This window comes from Phaenicophaeus curvirostris, chromosome 21 (assembly GCF_032191515.1).
Source record: "Phaenicophaeus curvirostris isolate KB17595 chromosome 21, BPBGC_Pcur_1.0, whole genome shotgun sequence".
Taxonomy (NCBI): domain Eukaryota; kingdom Metazoa; phylum Chordata; class Aves; order Cuculiformes; family Cuculidae; genus Phaenicophaeus; species Phaenicophaeus curvirostris.
In genome coordinates, this window is record NC_091412.1 from 8280649 (window position 1) to 8303901 (window position 23253).

The following is a 23253-nucleotide window of genomic DNA, read 5'->3' on the forward strand; positions in this document are numbered from 1 at the left end:
CTTATGCAACACACACGGATACACGTGACTGTATATCACAAGCTGAACTGAGGCGAAACTTAAAAATCAAGGAATCTGAGAAATGAAATCCATTTTCATGAAAGTATTCTAAATATTAAAGCTCTGGAGAAGACAGCTGCAGCCAATGTAAGGCACCGAGAAAAGCAGTTTCTAAATAGGCCAGAGGGATTTTGTGAACACAGGTAGATTCGTACCATGCTGTAAATCTAAATGTGTATTTTCCGTTTCTGCAGGTTCCTTCCAGAGATAGAAAAGAAATGCTGAGCACACAGACCTGCTTTTTTTCAAGCCTTTTCCACAGGCGGAAAGAGCCTGAAAGATGGAAAGAAACTTCAGGGTAGTTTATAGAATTTGCCTAGATCTGAGATACCTTTGAGGTAAGTGCAATGCAGCAAAAAGCAGCTAAATGGCACACAACCACAGCCACAAGGAAACAGTCCCAGCCAGCTCTGAGGGGAAGGCAGAATCAGACCTCTGTGGTCTGCTCTGTCACAGCAGCATTAAAAAAAACCCCAAACCCAGTGGTTTATGCCTTAAATTACATGGACTAAACACACAGCCCTTCCCTCGAAGGACCCTGCAAGCAGGACCGAGAAAAGACCTCAACTTTCACACTTTTTGCAAGGCAGAAAAGCAGTTTTCAAGGCAATCAGAGAAGGGTGTGGTGTGCAGGGCAGTTATTGGAGCAGGGAACAATACACTGAGCTGACAAGTCCTATCTCTTGCCTTTCATCAGGAAATAGCAGCTAGTTTCCTTATTACCAGCTGCCTGGGCAACTCATTTAAACTTCTTGGGAAACCAGAAGAACAATTAAGCGGGGAGTAACTCCCTTGAAACACAGAAGATGCAGCACATTTGGTTAACTGTATCTGAACAGCTCATCAAACGAGGTATAAAGAAAGATAACCTTTGATTTCATGCTAATGTAGTCAATACTCTTTGAGTCATGCCATGAGTGAATCATAATTAATGAAGAATAATTAAAAAAACCCTCTAGCATGATAAAGGGCAGTGTTACAGGCAAAGTGAAACAAAGCTTGGCCCAGTTAACAGGCTCACATTTGCACCTTCGTTTTACCACAACTCAGCATCACCAGCAGCGAAGGGGCTGGATGACTCGACAGCTCAACAGCCTCCTCGCTTTAAAATCAGCACAGTTACAATGAGCTTTTTTGACCAAAATACCATTTGATGACCATTCAGTGAGAGTTTCTGCACGTGAGTGAGGTCCTTTCACTCTTTTGACAACCGACCAGGGCTGTTACAGCCTCTTCTGCTCCCACCACTACCAAACCAGAGTCTTGCTGCCTTTTATGAAAGCCATCAATGAGCGAAGGAAACAGATGAAGAAAGAAATGCACGCGTTTCACGCCCTCAATTAGACACTTGAATTAGGAAAGTCAGAGCAGGCTCAGAGAGTTTTTTTAGTATAATCTTTTTAAAAATGATTTGTAAGAGCAAATGCAAATATTTACCCTCGATCTAGTTCTGACCCTGTTAGCAGGGTGTTTCACAGGGAAGGCGATTGCTTCACTCTGCTGAAGAGGTTCCAGCAATCACTCAGCCTGGACCAGCCTGTTCTGGCCAGGGGCAACAGCCCAGCCGGAATCCCTCCCTGGCTGTTGCTCTCCCACTTCCACGCTCATTGCTGCAATCTAGAGAAGGCTGGGGACAGTACTTACTGTTGTTTTCTTCTTCCACCCCTCCGCAAGATAAAACCCCACGAATTTACAGAAAAAAACCCACTAGAATCTTAAGTCTCAGAAGAGCATTTTCAATTACCTTATCTATAATTACACTCGCTCTTTTAACTGCTGATTACAAAGTATTTTTGAACCATGTGCTTCAAAGAGAACTGAATTACTTTTACCTCCAAGGCACACACCCAACCACCACTTATTTTTACACCTGCAATCAATTTTGTTCACTAATATTTATATTTGTGATTGATAATCAGGGAAACATCCACAGTATTTGTGCTTGCAATTAGCACCGCCTGCAGTGGGAGGGAGGCTGATTCTAACAAATTAAATAATGAAACTCAGAAGCACAGCAGGGAAGGACTTTCTGGAACAGCATTAAGCCATCTTCAGGTATTAATGACAAGTGTCTTTTAGCATGAGCAGGCAGCTGGGCGATTGCAGAGGGAGCTGCTTTAACAAGAAAGTCAGCGTGACACTGGCATGGGGGCAAGAAACTGCCAGCAGAGACGGGGAGCAGGCGCTTTCCTGTTGGCTTTGATGGAGCCGAAGGAAGTGTGAAAGTGGATGATTGGACCCGACGTGGCCTGTGCTGCTCTCTTGGCTTGGCCCAGCACAGACCAGTTTGACCTTCGCTTACAGCAACACAACTGGTGCCCTGGTGGGGTACGCGGTGACTGCCAGGGAGGGGCAGGGCGGCGCGCTCGCATCTCTCTCAGCCTCCACAGTTCACAGGGCTGGCAGCCAGGGGAGAAGCAGGAGGATCCACTACAGTCCTACCCAGCCTCAGCTCAGAGGTGTTTCTCTGCCTGTTAGGCTGCTTTGCTTCCTATTTACAGTGCTCTTGTGAAAGCAGATTTAGCCGTGTTCCACGGATGACCAGACTAAAACCACCTCTGTCACCTCAAAGTCATCTTTGATGTTTAACCAAACATTAGTTGCTATTATGAGGGCTCTTACTTCCATGTGATTTTCAGTAATTCCAAGAAAAAAAAGGTGATACTTTATTCAGTGTCTAAACTGCAAGAATGGGCTAAAAATACAGTGATCCATGCTAAGATTATTTCTTTTGCAACAGAGCTCACTTTGGACTTTTCTCTTACACTTTACACTGGGTGACTGGCTGCATCCCATGTGTAACTGAAAATAGGTACAACAAAAGGAAACTTTGGATACAGGGAACAAACTACATGCTTTCAGATTAAATGCTAAAGGCTTTAGGTCCTTCTTGGGAGCCCCAAAATGCAGTTGCAGATGTATCTTCTACACTCCTACTCATTGTAGAACATCGGGGACAACAATTTGCACAGCGTAACAACCAAGCTCAATACAGAAACGTTCAGCTGAAATAAATACCAGCAAGCAGTTATTTGTTTGTTTATTTAAGCAAACACAAAGCTATCCATTTGCAAGTCTCACTAGGTTTGCATAACTTTCATTTCTATTATATTTTACCTTCTAACAAGTCTTACCCAGTGGCCAAACAAGAAGAAGCAAGTGGAATGACCAATACCACCTTTAAATCATGTTCGAAAGCTTCAAAACAACAGCAGAGCTTATTGGACCAGACACATACAAACAGAAGTTGCAGAGAGAGATATTTCACACTAAATGTATGTGAACACATATTGAAATAAAAGTGGGAGAAAGCTTTCAATTTATCTAGGGGTTTTTCAGTAGGCAAGGAGGTGTAATCATGAGGAGACTGCTAAAGCATTTCAAATGGTGCAGTTTATTGGCTCAAGTGCTAGGAAGAGGGGTTTTTTTCTTTTTAATTATGCTTACACAGCCTCCTCGTTTCGGTCTGACAGCGTAGAGGCACCTTGACACGGCATAGATGACATTTACTCACACGACAGGCTTTAAGCCACTACCAGAGCTGTAGGAAGTAAATACCAGTGTCCCTAAGGTGAATTGCAGATTTAAGGGATGTGGGGAAAGCAGCAACCAGCTCATTCACTCATTCAAACATCCCTAAGGAAGATGAAACAAACGGCTACAAACCACAGACATTAGCACTTACAAAGGGCAAAATTAAAGTTTAAGTAGACTGAAAAAAAAGTGAAGTGTCAAATAGAGCTACCATGTTTTTTGAATGTGGGTGGTATCAGAACAAGTTCTTTGCCACATTATTTTCAAAGACTATTTAGGCCAAAAAATGAAAACGCTGCTGGGGCCAAAATTTAAGAAACACAGTCCATCCTTTAAAAACCAAGAAGGGCAAATGAATGGCCTTTATGCTTTTAACTCTGCCAGACTACCTCGCAGCACTCAGACTTATAGATATTTAAATTTAATCTAGTCAGCAGCTGCTGTCCATGTTAAAAGCCTCCCCATTCATTCATTCATTCATTGATTCAATAACATTGTTTAAAGTTCTCTATGAAGCATACAAGAGAAAGACTACAAACCTCACACAGGACTGAGATGAAACTTTAGAAGGCGTTTCTTACACAGGCTGCTGCACTGCACGACTTCGGGGCTCGTTTCCATCTAAACTGAACACCTCATACATGCTACTGATGTTCAATGAGAACAGCTGGGGATGGATGAGCGAACGGTCAGATGAGAGATACCAAAATGTCAGACAGCCTACCGACTGTTGTTGCCATGAGATCCAACAGTCAACATCAGTCTGATAAGCTATCCGACAGGATGGTAAAGCCATGGAGATGTCACAACGGTTGGCAACACAAGAGGACATTCAGGCAGGATTGAACAAAATAGATTCTCACACCTTGCTCGAGAGCCGCCCTGCCCGACCGCAGGGGGAAAATCCACCTACGCAGCAGCGTCTAACCTTTTGAGAACACTAATTGAAAATCAAAGTAATTCTTGTTACTTACCCCTAGGATAAAAATAAAAACCAATAGTTAAAAAGTTATTAGAGTAGTAATAGGTACAAGTAGCAGGGGAACAGATACCTACTTACTGATTTTAGTATTGGTTATCGGTACCTTCAAACTGGAGCACATTTTCAGCGTTTTGAAAATATTGGATTTTTTAAAGCCCAAGTTTAAGGGTCTTTCAGGTTCTCTTCGTCATTGCTGCGTTTGACATAATATCTGCTTCCAGTTGGAATCTTTACTCTTCCCCCCTCTCCTTTCCTTCATTGCCCACAGTGCTGGGATCAGTGGCAAACATCTGAGAAAAGGTTCTGATCGCTACGATCGCTAGTGCTTTAACTTGACTATTTTAACCAGTGAGATGTATTTCAAGCAAGTGAGAGCTTTCCACTTCCTCCTGCTTAGTAAGAAGTTCTTATGTAAAAAAAGAAAAAAAAAAAAAGAACAAAGGGCTTCAGCACCGTTTGTGGAGGAAGGATGAGTAAAGCATGCGATTCGTGGGATTAAGCCTTAATAGAGAAACTAAAGCAACTGAGCGTACAAAAGTGGAGAGGAAAAGAAACAGCTTAAAAAGACCAACACAAGGAATTCTGGAATGATCAAAGATGACTTTATAAAGTTTTATCTTAACTTCATCCTAAATATACAGAATAAAAAATATCAGCTTCAGCGTTCTGACATCAATCATCTCTGCTAACATCATGAAGTTTAAGAGGGTGGCTTTTCCAACTGAGAGCACGTGCAATGCAATGGGACACCGGAGAATTCAGATGGAAGAGCCTTACTAGGAGGGACATGCAACAGTTTGTATCCAATCTTATTCATTTATATACATTTTGATGGTCTTGAAAGTTATGGAAAAAGCAAAAAGCCATCCTTCGAAATAAAAAGTTACCATTAGGTCAGCCTGAAGTTAAATCAGGAAATTGAGAATATTAAATTATCAGTTTTGGAAGTAATTTGGATGGACAACATTTGTGTTAAAACACCTTTTAACATGACATTGTCCATCCTATATAATACAACTCATACTGGTAAAGCATTCATACCTTACCTTAACCTTTATAAGTTTGTCAATGAAACGTCTGCTCTAATGTCCAAATTACTTTCAAAATTAAAGAAAAACTTGTTATAGTTGAAAATTGATGTTAAAAAGTTTTCCCCCATTTTGAATAATGCTGATTTTTAAACATATGGAAAGATGTGTATTTTTCGTGTCTGTTAAAACCCATCCGGAGGGGTTTTTTTCCAAGCTTATTTGTTTTTTTCTTCAGAGTAAGTTGTCTTCTGTCGCAGTCGTTTGGCATAGCTCTGGGCCATGGAGTTGATGATAGATAAGATAAAATACAAAACCATGACAATCACCAATTTTTCAAACAGCCAGGATAGCCAGTTTTCCCCCTGAAGAGACAAAGACAAAAGAGAAGGAGAAAAACAAAGATTAGTGGACGGCACAACGGAGAATTCCCCACTTTCTGGGTGAAAGGGAAAAGCCCGACCATTTTTTTTATTATGCAATTTATCAAATTAAAAACAGGAACCAAGTGTGAGCTGACAGGATTCCTGCAGGTCCCTCTGTAAAGCTGACTTTAGTCCTTTGAAAGACAATGCAGCAGGGCTTGCCAAATGCACCGCAGGGCAGATGATGAATCCTTGATCATCACCAGCGTGCTAGTCAAGTGATTTATTATTCCTAGCATTGTTTCGTCCTTGCTAACAATTCATAGAGTTCAGAATTAGCATCCCCGACTGTCATTCCCTGTCACGTTCCTTGCAAAGAAAACAATAAGGTCATCGGTTAACAATGTTTTTTTCCTAAATGGCATATACTGTGTTATCCTCCGATTGCATCCGATTCCCCTGGTGTCACTGGAAGTTAATGTGATGATCTCGGCAGTCCCACTTCCAGCGTTTTCCATGCCTACTGGCAACTTGTAGGGTTTCGTCAAAGGAGGGCAGCAACACACTGCACAAAAATTGCTTCAATGTGCAGAAAAGGAATCTGCAGTTAGTTATTCCAGCCTGATCCTCCCTGGTTTTGTCTCTTATTGGGTTAAGAAATGGCCAAATAAACATTTAGAAGAGCTACGATTATTAAATGTGAAATGTGAGAGAGATTAATGGCTTTTATCTAAAACTGCCTGAGCATCCCAAGGAATTCTATGTCAGAGTCGCTGTCTCCACTGAAAAGTCAGGGTATGTTTTTTAAAACTACTGGGTAGGGAAGGGCACTCCGGCTCCGTGTATCCACTCCAAACACCACATTTCTCTTTTCTTTTCCAGCGCTAAAGCCTTGGGAATTGTGTTTCTGTTGCTGGCCTTAAACTACAGACCCTGCTGCCTTCCAAGGAAATCATGCTGCACAGTTTGTTACCCTTTCACATGTAAATGCAATGTTTTTCTGCTTAAATTTCTCTTCCCAAACAGCTAGTACAGAGGCTGGACCGCCCCAGGTCTTGCTTTATCGTTTTCCTTATTCTCCAAGAGGTTTAAGTCCGCTGCACACAATTACAGCATTATTTTTAATTCCTAGGTTGCTTTTAAAATGAGATTTTTATCTATTCCCTGGGCCAAATCTTTGAAAAACAGAATCCAGAGTTACCCTGGTAAACCTGGAGAGTCAAAGGCAGAGGAGCGAGGGAACTGAACCGGGAGGCAGGCGGAGAGGGTCTTACCTGTGGCACGCCACTGTCAGGTCTGTGGTGAAGTTTTATCCTCTGAGCTTCCAAATATTCTTGAAATGGCTTCTGAAGAGAAGGACCTATACTTGGAATAGCACTGATGCAAATTCATCCCAGAGAACAAAATAAAACAGGGGAGAAAAAAAAAAAAAAGACATTTTTTTTTTTAAACTTACCACTTTGACCCAAACAGAACAAAGTTCAGACTGAGCCACAGCTCAGAAGGACACCAGGAAACAGATAATCACAAAATAAAGTGTATTTCATCTTTCTCTCTCATCCTTCTGAAAGGGACCTATCGCCCCACGTCTTCCAAAAGTGCTTAAAAAGAAAAAATGTTTGAGAGCAAAGCAGTGACAAGCCTGCTGGTAGCAGAGAGCGGAGCTGGGAGCAGAGCATTTCCTTGGAGCCGGAGGAGCCAGCTGGGGCTGTTCGCTGGTGCGGGGCTGAGAATCAAATGAATGACTTCTCAGAAGTCCCACATTTATCACCAGCAGTTCCTGTAAGAACTGGTTTGAACCGATTAATAAGGAAATGACTTGTGCTTGTGTCATCCCTCAGTTAAAAAAGAAACTGCTCGCCCTATGACTTGCCCCTATCTCCTCCAAGAAGACGGCCCCTTTCTCAAACTAAGTCCTTATTAGGACAATCTGTGCGTCATCTTTACCCAACAAGAATGCATGAGCAAATTCTGCAGGCGCCTCCCCCAGGTCAGTGATTAACAAAGGAACAAAGAAGGAACTATGAACCCGGGGCTGAATCATGCCATGGTTTATGGCAGATGACTTGCACAAAAGCTACAATACGTTACTAAACACCTTGTTCCTACGCTAAACGTTACAAAGCTACGGTTCGGAACCCAGAACCCTCTCCCAGGTGTCAGCGCTGGGCAGGCTCCCAGCAGCCTCCAACCTCCGCTCTGCAAATACCACAAGCTGGGCAGGTTTTAATCAAAACCAACCTAAGTAACTCTTTAGCAGGAGGGCCAGGAGCTTTCCTAACTGTCACAGCACTTAAGAACCCCTTAAAATATTCTGCAGAAGGAATTAGCCCCAGAAACCCTGCTGGCTCAGCCAGGGTGCTGGGAACACCCGCGCAATCCCAAGGCTCCCAAGGTTTGTTCCACATACACGCACCAACACCCCTAATGCCAGCGCCCATCGCTGACAAACACGGGGTTAATTTCAAAGAGAACACAGAGTTTAATTTGCTTCTTAAAATTTTAAAGAAATTAACATGGTTCTCTACATTACAACAAGTCCCCTAAATTTCAATGCTTCAGCTTTTGATTCTTGACACTTCAGCTTCAGGGAGGACTTAGTAAAACCCACTTCAGAGCGAGGTACCCACAGACCCTTTCCAAACCGACCCTGCTTTACCAGGGGCTTGGACCAAACGATCCTCAGAGGTCCCTTCCAACCCAACCGTCCTGTGATCGCTCCTCTCCGAATGATGGATAGACCAATTAATAAGATAATTTTCCTCAGTCTCCTGTTTTGACACAATATTCCCTTTTCCAGGCTAAAGCTCAATTAAAAATTAACAGCTTTGTAATTTCCAGAATTTATGAAAAGGCACAGGCTGAAGAAACAAAGTAGCTCGCTCTCCCCTACTAACTCTATGTCCTTCGGTAGCCAGGGGTGAATAATTTCTCTGAACGTATTTACAAGAAAACGATTGCTTCCTTCATGATTCACCAGCACGATGATACGAACGGGTGAGTAAATTCTGTGCCCAGACTGGTAAAATTTCAGCAAACAAAAGAGCAGAGACTAAAACGCATCTATTACACAAGAGAACATCGACTTTTACAAAGGATTTCCAGTTTCTCAGACCCGTCCCGGTCGAAGCCGACTCTCCTCGTGGTCAAAGTCCTCCTACTGACTCGCCGATGGGTACACGAGTCACAGTTTTAAACGGGAGTTAGGTTTTGAAGTTTCTTTTCTTTTCCAAATGATACCTAGAAGCCCGGAAAAGCTACTGAAAGGTAATAGTTTACTTTTTAAACTTCTGCATGATTATGAAATGAGAAATATTTAAATCGTGAGAAATGTATGATTAACAGAATGGTTGTTCAAATGCCTCAGTGTTTTTCTGAAAACTGAACTAAGTCAGTCCCCAGTTGGCATTAAAGAACAGAAGGAGGACATGAAAACCATGTTCAGGTGGCTTGAAGAGATCCTGGTGCATCAACACCATATTTCAAAATTATTTTAGTTAAAAGTATTCAACTTTTCATTTCTTTTGTGAGCACGACTGAGGACTAAGTGCACAACATCCATTTTATTAAAGGTGTTTTGAAGAACTGTAAGATTCAGACCTTGGTTTGTAAAAGTCTGTGATGTTTTACACATTCACAGAGACTTTAACACTAAAAAAAGGTGCATAAATTTAAACGAGGAGCAAAATGAAGCAGTGACACCTAGAAAATGATGACTCCGCAGTACTAGAAACAAAATTCTGGAAATCCCATTTCAGTGGGACAGCGTCGGTTACTACCAGTAACTCTTCCGACAATATTCAACTGTTTCATCAACCAGCTAACAGCACATCACCTGATACCCAAAGCACCGACATCATTCTACATCTAGAAATCTTAAAAATCAGTTTTCATTTTATTGAATCACAGAGAAGTCAGTGCTAACCTCCCAAACCCAGTGAGGTTCAACTCCCTGATCCTTTTCCTATCAAAGGAGGAGGAGGAAGTCTTCAGTATAAATTTTTGAGGATTACACTCAAACCAGAGGCAGGTACTCATGAAAAAAGGCACCGATTTGCATCATAATTCTGCGCTACTTAGAAATAACTTTAAGATGCACCTTCAAAGCCTGCTGCAGTTTCAGGAGATGCAAACCACATCCGACTTAAGAAGGGAAGATGCTGGAAGATAACCCCGTTTGTAGAATAATCTAAACCCAACTCCTTGCAGTTTCCTTTGAGAATGAAGCCTATTGTCTTTCAAATAAAGACCACGAAAGGATAAGAAAATAAAAGGACCTTAGTGCACAACAGAACTCAGCTCATCCAGGCTTTGTAGTCTCTATCTGCCAAAACAACCCACACAAAACCCCCCAAACACACAACCTGCTGTCCCTTCTTAAAGGCTTAAAACACGAGTCTTGGGGAGCTGCTTAAGGACTTCAATTTAAAAAAACCTGCAGGTCATTCACTAGAAGTTGTCTGTCAAAATAATCAACAAATAGTTTCACTAGGTGCTATCGTTATTATTAATGAATTTTGCAGTAAATCAGCAACAAGGCTGCACTGCTGGGAAGAGGTGCTGGCCATGAGGTTCTGTCCTTCCAACAAAACTTATGTGAAAAACAAAGAGAGGAGCTGGAGTTTTACTGCAAGAGTTGGAAAAAATGCCTTTTTTTTTTTTTTAAAGAAATTTTGATTCACAACAAATTTTAGAAACAGTTAACGTTAAACACCAGATTTTGTTTTAATTTATCCTGATTCTCTGCTAACACTGAATGTTTCACAAAATGGAAACTGAAAACAGACTTCAAAAAAAATTACACTAACCTTTGGTACAGCCTAAATTCATTAGAATCATAACAATTTAGTAAGACACATTACTTGCACTCTAATACTGCAATAAAAACACCTATTAAGAATTTTGCTGCACTGAACAAAAACAATACATAAGCCTGTTTTCAGAAGAATAAGAATGACCTGGTATTTGTTATTAAACAGATGCATCTTTGATTTTTTTTTTAAGAACGAGAAATAACTTTTTTTTTTTTTTGCAACACATAAAACTTCCCATCTATTTGAAGCACTAAACTACCGAGATTAAGCAAAGTTGCTCTAGGGTGAGTTTAAAACTGACACCAATGAGGTACAGATCCTGCCAGCTCAACTCCTACAACTTCTGCTCCAGCTGCAGCAAAACTGTGTTTATTAAAACACGCTGTCCAATTTATTAATTTGCATTTCAAAGCCTGACTGTCAGTATCTGAGCCTCGTCACTAGTCACGAAGCGATGGGGAAGATTTTTGGGAAATTTATCTTTTAAATAGAATCTTTGGAAGCACAGGTAGGAGTTTCCTAAATGCACCCGGCTGAAGCACCAAACCAGGTTAGGGGGGGATTTTCAGTTTTTCAGTCCTCCAGTCAACTGCATTTTTGCTGATATTAAAAATACTGCTTTAAAACCATGGAAACTCGGTGCTTTTAAAAGGCATATTTTTCATCTCGGGAGATCTTTAAGAGGGTAGGTTACTGAGTTATGGAAGTGTCACAACCGATGCTCTCAGTGTGAGCACAAGCTGTGCTGACCAAATGCTTCAACTCCAGTATCACTGTAGTAACATTTACAAAACAATCTATCAGTCCACGACACGGGATGTAAAGCTCCCATCTCACCCAGACCTCTGTACACTTGCATTTTCGCCGACTTTACCAGAAGAGAAATATTAGAATCAGCAAGAAACGTCAAGAAACACTGAGGCTGCCACTGCAGCCCCACGTTTTAGGAACATTAATACAGTGGGGGTTTTATTGCTGATGGAAGTTCCTCATCCTTAAGAGGCCTCTAGCAGCAAGCGATTAAGCAGCTGATTAAGCAGTTCTTCATTTCTTTTGATGGAAATGAAAAATGTGAATAAGAATTTCAGTGGCATTCAGAGCTGAATCACATATCGTATCCAGCAGCTCACAGGAACAACTGGAATAAGTGCCCCAGCTGCAGTGATGAAGAAACACTAAGCACTGCAGGTTTTGATAATCATAGAATCATAGAATCACTAGGTTGGAAAGGACCCACTGGATCATCGATTCCAACCATTCCTATCAAACACTAAACCACGTCCCTAAGCACCTCGTCCACCCGTGCCAAAGGTGGAAGCCCATTTTATCATGGAAATAATGGGGAAGGGAAACGAGAACCCTAATAATGGAATGGGAACCCTAATAATGGAATGGGAACCCAAATAATGGAACGGACGGTGCAAACGAGCCACGGGGCTCCCAGGCTGAAACGCCGCTTGGAAAGGTGACGCAATCTTGAGTCACAACCCCACTTTCTGGATGATCTCTCTAACATCCACAGCTGTTCGTTTGGAAACTGCTAACACGGGGATTGATTTTTGTCTCTGGCACGCACGCTTTGTCCTTGTCCGGAGCCCTCTCGGGGTCTGGGGACAAACCCTGCAGACACGTTTTGCTCTGATTCAGCTCTCTGGGCCAGGCCTGTGTAGGAAAACATCCTTTTAGGAAATGCCAGGGAGCCGATACAAAACGAAGACGACAGCGAAAGAAGTTTTGAAACAACAGAAAAACCAAACTCTGAGGGAAATATCCTTGTGTGTTTTGTCAGCACAAAGGCTGCAGGCAGGCTGTACCCCTGCAGCAGGCATGGCCCAAGGCCAGAGATTATCTCTTTCTACAAAAAAGGGAGTTAAGTGGCACCAAAGAATGTGACAAAGGAAGGAGGGAGTGTGCTGGGACCTCCAACTCTATTTAGAAATGTATTTATTTAACTGGGACCAGGCCAGAGAGCCTAAGCGAAGGCTTTCACCTTCCCAATAATTATGCAAAACATCAATAAATCATCACATCTAACACTCATCCCTCCCACACAGTTTCTCGATATTAGACTCATATTTCTACGTCCCCTGTAAGAACACAAGAAAAATCCATCCTGAAGCTCAAAGCAATCAGGCGTTGGGTGAGAGGCACCAGTTGGTTATTTTAGTCATCCCTCCCTGCAAGTTTTGCTCCATCACGGTATCAAGCGAGACATTTTATAAAACAATAAAAACTAGATTCCAGTGGAAATATTTTTATGCCACTGGATAATTAGCAAAGCTGATTAATTTTCCTACTGTGTTCACTGTCTAAAGAGAGCACCTTTCTTCCTGCAAGTTATCTGAACCTTCAATGGTTAATTTCTTTCCAGACAGTGATCTAAACAGGCTTAACGGTTAGTATTTTAATGAGCTGTCATTTCCTGTGCTGATAAAGATTCTCACAGTATTTAAACCATCCCTTTCCCCACCAGCAGGACCCGGGGCAGTGACTCAGGGGCCCTCGGGCTCCCTCCTGGCCCCTGATGCTGCAGCAAACCTGGGCTCCTTCAGCTTCGAGCAGTCGGGGAAGCTCAGCTGGGATCTGCCTTCAGTGCTCTGCGACTGCAGAAAATAAATCTGCTTTATGGTCAGGATCAACTCAAACATTTTGGGGTTAAAAGGCTGCTTGGCAGATTCACTTGCTTTATGAGATGAAAGAAACTACCTGATTTGAAAATTACTAGGCTAAAACTGCTACACATCTGACGTCTTCTTTACCTGGAGCTACGCTCCGATACCCACGTTAACCAAGCTGCCTGCAAAACATTTCTTTTTCCTTGGGACATTCTGTGATATTAAAATCAATGCTTAAAAAAATAGGAATCACAAGATCTCTGAACGTCTGTGCTCAACAAGGAAACATCTATTTGTATTTGAAAGTCTACTTTCTACACCATTTAGAAAAAAAAAAACAAACCCAACAACCCCCACTTGCTTGTTTGGAGTTAAATCCTACAAGCCTTTTGCAAATAAACTTTTAGAATTCTGTTGTGATCCACTGGAAGGTTTTCAACACCAAAGCTACTCGGATTTCATCCACATCTGTGTCCCTTTAAAGCCACTAAAGCCTGTTTTGTGCCGAGCGGATCTATTGTGCGCAGCACGTGTTAGGAAGGCACAGTCCCACAGGTTTCCAATATACTTGTGGGAGGAGAGCCACTGATTTATTGTTCCAAGAAAGGTCAGGTGTATTGGTATAACCTTCCAGAAGCGTTCCTCTCAGGAGGTTCTGAAGTCATTGCTCGCTTATCCCTGTTCTCAGCCACTTCTGGTTATTTTCAGTCGAATTCTGCTACACAGGTTTCATTTTAAATACTGATTGGAACCGATTTTTCAAAATATCCTTTAACGAAGGTGCCAGCTCAACGGGATATGGACTTTCTGGCATAGACACAAACCAAGGGTCCCCCCAGGTCTGGAGGTGTGGCTGGTGGATGGGGTCTGGCTCCGAGCAATGCGCAGCGATGTGATGAGGGGGATATGGGATGGCAGAGGCCACACAGTGGGACCATCCCCTGCTGAAGGCCCCTGGAACACCCAGGCAGTCACAGAGCACCCTGCAAATAAAAAAAAGGGCTCTTCCTACCCCAGGACAACTGATTTCTGGTGCAGCCCTTTTTATCACTTTAGCTTCTTGACTTATATTCTAAAGAAATAACCTGAAACCTACAGTGAATGTTTTCTGAAAAAACACACAACTTTTAAACAGTTTCCAGTTACATCAGTGACCGTGACTTCACTTGTACTTTTTTTCATGGAAGGAACATCACGCTCCTTACAAGAATCAACTGAGATTAAGTTGTGAAGCAAAGAATTACAGCACAATTAATAGCACCAAACTTGTTTCTCAAGGCTATGGTTCAAGTACCTGTCACCAAAACACTGTTCTTCCTTTAAGACGTGCGATAATTCATACTGGCCTGGTAAGCCTGAAAACGCGTCCCACAAAAACTCACTGGGTTAAGAAACCCTTCAGATATGCATTTCACTGGCTTCTATTTAAACTTTGATTGATTTTATTGACTCAAATGATTAATTGAGTAGATTAATTTCTACTTCTTTTAAAATTAGAAGGCATCATTTGCTACCGGCAGCAGCTCTCTCACTTTGCTAAGGAGCCAGCACGCCTGGTGTATCGTAGGAGCACCTCTCAGTGTTCATCCCACCCTGTAACCCTCACAGCCTCTGTAATTAAGACCTTCTGTGGCCTATTTGAATTTATCATTAACTTAAAAACGGTCAGAGGGAATCTCTGCCCAACGGGTGGGACTTGTCTGAAAGGGATGCAGCCGTTACCACTTGCCACTGAAGTTTGGATGCTCTGAGGTGAAGGCCACGTGCTGTCTACTGCTATATAAAGCGTGTTTATGAATTTTTCAGATGTTAATCAAAGCTCTAAGGTTATTAGCTCATTTTCACAAAATATGAACAGAGCATGCTGAGCTAAAAACAAACCTAGATCTGCTCTTTCTGAACATGCCCCCAGACCCAACGGCAGACAGTTTTGTGGACGGTGTGTGCTTTAAGAACTATTTCTTTAGTAGTTTTCTGGGAATTCTTAATCCGCATTTGAAATTGCCACTTCAAAGAAAATGTGATCGTGCTTAAAAGCACAACACTTTGCGTGACTCCAGCAGCAATCCTGCAGCTGTAGGTAAAAAAAATGATACGGAAAGATTTAAGGGCCAAAAGAACACCCACCACACACACAATAATTAAACATCTCAAAGGGGCTGGGCTTGGCCTAAACCCAGTAAAGTATTTTACATGGATGATCAGTAAGAAAAACTCTTATTTAAGTGATGGAATACAACACAAAACTCTCACACGCTGTCTTTCCTCACAAAAGTATAGGAATGTAATACAACCTGAGAGAAAACATTACCCTCTCTGTATCTTTGTGATCCTCTGCAGCTTTGATTTCAAGACTCATGCTAATTCCATCTGTGCCTCCTGGTTCCTTCCAGCACCCTTACTGCCACTGCCTTGCTGCTGCCTTCACACAGCCCTTTCCCTTTCCCCCCCCCCCCATGTTTCCAACAATTTCTAAACAACTTTAATTTCCTGCCACATTTTCTTTACCTTCTCCTTTCTTTCTTCAAGGAGTATTTTAGGATCCTTTCCCAATGGAGACTTAGACAAGCCTGTAAAATCAAATTACTCTAAATTACACCCAAAAAAGCCTGGTTGTGGCAGGGCGAGCGTGCAATGCCAGCAGCATCTCGGGACAAAAGTGAACTTCTAGTGAGCTCGGCACGGTCTGCAGGTGAATCATTTCTGGTTTTTGACCCACGTAGCTATTCAGAAATTCTCTCTGGCTTATAAAATCAAATATTCTTAGACTTTATCTCATAACTTAATCTTCTGTCTAGATTTCAGTTATCCGGTATATTAATATGCCCATTATTTTCAAGTACTGTGCTTAGACATTTCCTATTGTGTAAGAGCAATATCCCAGACAAAAGAAGTCTTAAGCCATTTTGTTGGATAGAATTTGATTAAAATAAAGTGACCAACCACTAAATAGATCTATATTTTAATTTAATAATAAAGGATTTAATGCAAGCTATTGTTTAACATGTTATACTCCACTCTAAAAGAAATTGATGAGGTAATGCTAGCAGACAGCTTGAGAAAAGTCAAGGATACCAGCACATACCAAAAATCTTACTGTCTCCCGAGGACATTTTTTAACTCTGACATCAACCATCTAATAAAATCTGAATCCAGCCAAGGTCTTGTGAATGCGTTCAAAGTAACTTGATGCAAAACTAGCTCCAAGATAGATGAAGTAGGAAAAAACTACTAGTTTTGGCTCAAAGATTTGCAGGAGAGTAAATCTCTGCAACTCCACCTGACCTACTAGCAGTGCAGATCAAAAGTCAGTAGTAAATTGCCTACTTTGCTTGATACTAAAAAAAGCTAATGAAGGATGCTTAGAAGTAGTCACATCCCTCTTTTTTTAAAAAATAACATTCAAAGCAACAAATTAATTTTGAAGTTTGTTACAAACCAGACACCCAACCAGAAGATCAGGAAGTAATAAAGTCAGGATTTGTTTCATTAGTGAAATGCCCCAGAATGTTTCTTCTGACGCTCCTTTTTCTTTGCATAGCATTGCTACTTCAAGTTTACATACTTTAAAATAAGGAATTATTTCCAGACATTCCTGCCCTGAAACTGTTCTTGAGTGTGGCTTTTGGGATTTTATGTGAAAATAGTTATTACAGTTTGGATAGCAAAGCGTCAATCGATTTGCCCCACATAACAAGTAAAAAACCCTGGAAAAGTAGAAACACCCTAGAATTTGTTTTATGGACCCGTATTAGGTACCTAGTTAAAAAACAACAACAACAAAACATAACCCATAATAATAAGGTTTTTCTATTTAAACATTAGAGACCCACATTTAAAACTTTAAACCTGCATCCCTGACATCACTCTGATCCGTCTCCTGAAAACAGGCAGGAGCTTCCCCCTCAAGAACGTAGTTGTTCCTTTGAACAACAGAGAATGAATTTCTGATGAAATCCATACAATTTGATCGACTTATCTACATTTAAATTAATTGAGCTGCACAGTTTGTTTGCATCCAAGCAGTTCACAAAACTTCCGCACGGTTAGAGAAGCACTGTGGTGATGTTATTTGCTGGATTACCCATCAGGAAATGTTTATATCAACAATGGATTTTAAAAGACATAGAATTTCATGACTGAACAGGTAGATACGAGGCAAAACCACAGCACTTCAGCACCAGTGTCCGGTCTTCATTCAAACTCACTGAGGCAACATGTAAGTCTGTTGTTTTAACTGCCCCCCGCCCCCTCGCCCAACTGTTGTTAGCTGGGTTTTTGTTTAGTTTTCTTGTTTTAAAAACTGAGATTGTAACTTAAAAAACAACATAGTAATCAATTGCTAAAGAACTCGGTCTAAAAAAGACCTGATGAACTGTCTCAAAATATGAACAGTTTATCCATGAAAATTGTAATTTCTCCTGTGAGAAATCAAGTTTAATAGAATGGAGTTATAACTCTACACCCAAATTTCTCATTCTGATGTTTTATGAGATTTAATATTTTAAATGTACAAGACAGTTCAAATTATGCAAGATGGTTATCATCGTCTTGGGACGCTGCATAGGATCCCACTACAACACTGAAGAAATTCCATAAAAAAAAAAGTTTCTTTGCAGCTAAAAGCATAACAATCTATAATTGGAAGAGCTGTATCGTATTTCTGGGTGAAAGTTAACCATCGGTACTACACAGTCAGGCCATCTGACCTACAGTGCTATTACGTTTCTTGAAGTACTTGAAGCCTTTGAGGGAAGGAATAGAGTTGCAAATAAGACCTAAATTACATGTTGGCCAAAGCTTCATAGCAAAGCATGATTTTCAGCACATCTAATTTGACTCCTCCAGTGTTTTTCCACTTAATGAATGAAGGTATTACTGTGTTAAAGAATTACTCACCCGATTAGGGACACCATCTGCTCCACTATATGTTTGCTGAATGTTATAATAACGAAAAGTTTCTGTAGGAAGGAAAACATCAGTTAGAGAAACAGTGGATTAAAAGGGAAGCAGAGACAATGGGGCACGACAATCCATGTTCCTTTCCAACCAGACAGCTTCTCCAGCACTCAAACGTAGTTTTCCCTTCTCTTCTCTTTCAAGATCTTTATTTTTCAATACTCTTTCCAAAAAAGAGGCAGGAGTGAGAAAAGCTGTCTGATTTATTTTTCTATTTCTTCATAGGTTTAATTTCTTGCAATGTTTTCGTAGCCTGTGTTACTAACCATTCGCATCCTCCCCAAACTTAAATTCCCAGAAGCCCAAGGTCACTTTACTCCGTCAACAATGTTTTAATGGAAAAACAGCCATCACTGTGCAGAAAAATTCACATCCACTTGCACAAACATGTACTTAAAGATCACAGAAGTGAAAAATAATGTATCTTTTAGCCCCCTAGTTTGTGTGCTTCAGGCAGAAACATAAAAAATACTTTGTGAAGAACAAAGAAAAAGCTATTCGGTCTGTTAAAAAAAACCCTTAAGACTTTCACTGTCTGCAATGCAACAGACTACTTGGAACAGAATAATTTCAATAGCAGAAGCTTTTGTAACACATAGATTATTTTGCATAAAATCCAAATGTCCATAATTTTACCAATCCCTCCCCTAACACAAGTTAAAACTCTGTTAAAACACCCTTTCCTAATTCCAATTCTGTCCTATTTGACAGCTTGTTCCTTCACAAAAAGTGAGCAAGACTGTGTGTCGACGTGTATACACACACGCAGAGTTCCCACAGTCTCCTTAAATCAATCTAATCACGATCTTGCAATAAGGGATGTAACTGGAACTACACAAAATGATTTTGTGGTCCAGAGGAAGAGGCCAGTTCAAAGCAGCTCCAGGATGGCCACTGCCCCGGAGTCGCTTGCTTCCTGTCTAGAGAAAGATTTCATTAAAGGCCTCATCCATGACTCTTGCATTTCCTAAATTCCAAATTGCAGCAAGATTACCACGAAAAAAATCAAGGCTATTGCACAAGAGCGTGCTTGAAATCAAGCACCGCAGAGAAGAGAATTCTAATAGCTAAACGTATTACAAAACAAGATGATTTACCAACTGTACAAGTCACTGGGAAGTATTTTTTCACTAACATTTGATCTGAGTGTGGAACACTATAAATTAGACAGCAAACATTCTGCTAGCTGTACCAGGCAAATTAAACGATAGAAGGAATATTACACAAATACTATTTTGCTTTTCTCTGTTGCCAGAACAAATTTTAACAGTATACAGATTTAAAAGCTGAAAAAATATCAGATAATAAAAAACTAAGTGTGGAGAAAAGGTTGTTCTATCTTAGTAAATGAAAGAATTTTCAGATCTATCATTTTCTGTTTAAGGACTGGGCAAAGTAAAATTACCATTTTACAAGAAGATGGGAAGGAAAAGAGTGTTGAAAGTTGAAATCTATTCAGGGCAAAAGAGAGATTTTTATTTTTTTTTTAAGCAGCCTGAGGAGGGTATTAGATGAGTAATTTTATACTCCTAATAGCTTCTGCTATTTTAATGTAGTGACAAAAGATTTCCAAGCAATACAGCTGTTGCACCAGTCCTATGGAAATGCTTTGAAAAAACAAGCCCCAGCTGAAAACACTGGTTCTAACCATGGCAAACGGAGCGATGTAGCTCATGACAGAGCGTTAACCACACCGCCACCAGTGCAGAACGGCCAGACAATAAATACTGCAGCTTCTATTGAACAAAATGGTGACACGTTTTAAAAGCGAGGCTCAAAACTTTTGAAAGCAACCAAAGACTCTGATTGCCAAGCTCAGAGCATCTGCTAAGGCTCCAAATAAGACCCTTTTAAAATAGTATAGATTGAGGTCACCAAAAACTGTTCACCATGCTGGAAAGCTATGGACAATATGCCCAGAGACAGACCCCACGACTGTTTTCTGCAGGGGCTGGAAGGAGCAGTTTTTCTCTACACACTCCACTGAGATAAAAGGGAGCATTTAAAAGTGCCGCTTAACTGGTAAAGGCGAGTTGCAGCGCCCTTTGAAACGAGAATTTGTTACCAAAAAGGCAAGTTCATTATGAGTACGAAGTCCTTTCAGTCTGGTAAAACCCGTAGGTAAATAACTTGGCTAACCACCAATTTCCTGAGCGGTGTAGGCAGCGTGCTCATTAGTTTGGAGCTATAAATTATTCAGTTGCCTACGTTTTGAGCATAAGAAGCCTAGCAGATCCTTTATTGTAAATCCTTTGCACCAAATTAATTTCCATTACTCCAGGTCAGGAAGGGAGACTCCAGAGCTTATTATGAAGTAACACGGCAGAACAGTCAGAAAAGTAAAAAAGGCTTCACCCTCGAGCCCTAAGGAAGTGCATCATCTACTTGCCTGGATGTGCATTTTAATTACTGCTTTCCCAATCAAGGTTGCACCAAAGAAGGTCCAGAAGGGAACCAGAAAGTGTCCACATGTTATCCCGGCCAGGTCGAACAGAGGGTTTGGAATCTGTGAAGTGCAAAAGAAAGAAGGTCATGAATTGCAGCACTTAACTCACATGAACGCTACAGACTTTGAAACTTTGACAAATGAACATTTTCCCCTTATTCAACCGGGTCCAAAACTTTTGTGTCTTCATACTTACAAAAATGTTAATGTCGCACCACATAACTTAAGTCTCTGGGATTCAGCTAGACAATGTCCCAGACAATTCCATTCTCATGGTCCCTCCTTACCCCTGGATTTTAAAAATCTAACAAAGTTTTCCATGCGAAATGCACAGTAACCACAGTAAAGCCATTTTGAACGATTTATCAAATTTTCTCACTGACAAGCACATCACTCTTGGAAGCCAGTGTTCCAAGTGCTCCCCACGGATTTCCATCTGAGAAAGTATATTAAAAACTGGCATTTACAGTCATATGTATCCAGTTTAAGAGCACCGATTAGATTTTATTAAGCATATGCATTTCATTTAAAATTAAAAAGATTTTTCTTTTATAGTTAAACTGTTGGCTTTTCATTTGGTATCGTGATTCTGTCTGTAAAGTATTTTTGAAATTAAACCAAGCAAGTATCCAAATTCCAACCTTTCACACTCAGTGTGCAGTGCAAGGGCAAACTGTCTGAGTTCGTGCATGGGGTACGCTCCCTTCACATAGCACTGGGCTAATATTCTGTGGTATTTATGTTGTTTTGCTACATAAACAAATAAATAAAGAGTATAGATTGTTAAACAACATAAATGAAAGTAACTTTGCAACTGACTGAATGGAAATCTGTGAGAAAGCTTATGAGGGTTATACTTATACGTTATAGACCAGCAATTCAGATTTATGAGCACCCACACCACCACCTGCATAGGAAGAAATCTGAAACGGTCTCTAATCATGCCCCGAAACGGTCTCTAAACATGTTCCACTTCAACTAAAATGTGTCTTTACCTCCGACAGCTGTCCCAGGCATAGGAGGCTAGTAAATTATTTACTTATACCCCAGCCAGATAATTTTGCTTTTCTGAGCCAAGTTTGCTCTAGGTCTCAAGTACCTTCTTTGTTGGTTGGTTGGAGTTTTCTGGTAGGGTCACAGCGTTGAATGACTGCATTGCTACCACCAGAGAGGGAGTGACATGCTGTAGGTATGGGTAACAACGTCCCCACCACATTAAACCTATCACAGTGAGGAGTTACTCAACAAGTCCACGTTAGGGTGGATTAGCAGGCCAGCAAGGTTCTCTCCGATGTTTAACACACACACACGCAGCACAGAGAGTTGCCAAAATAGCCCACAGAGACAGGAGAGCAAATTCTCACAAGTCACAGCAAGGATCTTCCAGAGCTGATTCTTGCTTTGTTCCTTCCCCACAGCTGCCTTTACATAGCAATTAAGCTCCAGACAATAATACAGCTTTCTTATTGCCACTAAACAATATTACACTCAGTTGACTTCACTGGAGAAAATTGTAAAGTTTTAAATTCAATTTAATTATGCTTTTGTGTAGCTTTTGGAAGCTAAGGCTTGACAGACGACGACCTGCAGCTAGGGCATCCGTACCACTTGACAAGCAAGTTCTCTTATCATAAAAAAGACACCCAACTAAAATACTGTTTAAAACCCAAAAGTAAGATCACAATTGTAAGGGGGGCAAGTAAAGGAGACACCTTCTAGCACACAGAGAGGCAGCAGCCAGGCAGAGAAGCCCTGAAAGGAAGCCCTGAAGCTTGTGGGGAACACAGGAACACAAGGAGCACACGTGGTGGGGTGTCTTCCTCATCTACATATGCAACAAGACTGTAGAGCTTTGAATCCCCAGGCTCTTTTCTATGCTTCTGCCACATTTAACCTCACCCTTTTTACTGCTGTTCTACAGTTATTCTGTAAACACATTTACAAATCCTCAAGTGTACTGTGGTGGATTCATGACTCCTCATCCCTCCCCCAAGCCAGCCAGCCTAAAGGAGCAGAAGGAAGCCAGAGCTCAGACTGTGTTGAAGAACAGCAAATTAGAAGTTAAGCAAATGTTTAAGTATTACTAAGCAGGAACTGCAAAGAGTTTACGCATCACTCTTCTGTTTACCAACTTCTTCCTCATGTTTCTCCATTTATCCATGTTTCACCTAGTCCAGCCACTCCAGGAACTCATCCCTGCCCTCTGCTCTGCTGTTCTGATTACACAAGGCAGACAAAAGAGCCCCTGCAGTGCTGTCTCACAAGATGGTGACTAGAGGTAATGAGTCAGAGGCAGTGGAGGAGCAGCCTAAGAGCTTACTGGATGGAAAGATTTAAAGAACAGCTTGTAACCTACGTCTCCGCTCTAAACATTAAGACAGTTCAAAAGATTAGTAAACAGAAGTCGTATGCCAGCAGCTATAATCAGATTAATTCTTTCCAGCTAACAC

General features: G+C 41.1%; 1 protein-coding gene across 3 annotated transcripts in view; it reads right to left on the reverse strand.

Annotated features, from left to right (window-relative positions):
* Nucleotides 1–5156: 5156 nt before the first annotated feature.
* VMP1 (vacuole membrane protein 1) overlaps nt 5157–23253 on the reverse strand; it is a 66674-nt gene continuing 48577 nt past the window's right edge. For all 3 annotated transcript variants that reach the window (XM_069873783.1, XM_069873782.1, XM_069873785.1), the window contains 4 exons: nt 20747–20863; nt 18298–18359; nt 7244–7346; nt 5157–5969 (listed from right to left, as the gene is read on the reverse strand). In XM_069873783.1, coding sequence (XP_069729884.1) covers nt 5823–5969; nt 7244–7346; nt 18298–18359; nt 20747–20863 — 429 coding nt within the window. In that variant the 3' untranslated portion in view covers nt 5157–5822. The remainder of the gene's footprint in view (nt 5970–7243; nt 7347–18297; nt 18360–20746; nt 20864–23253) is intronic.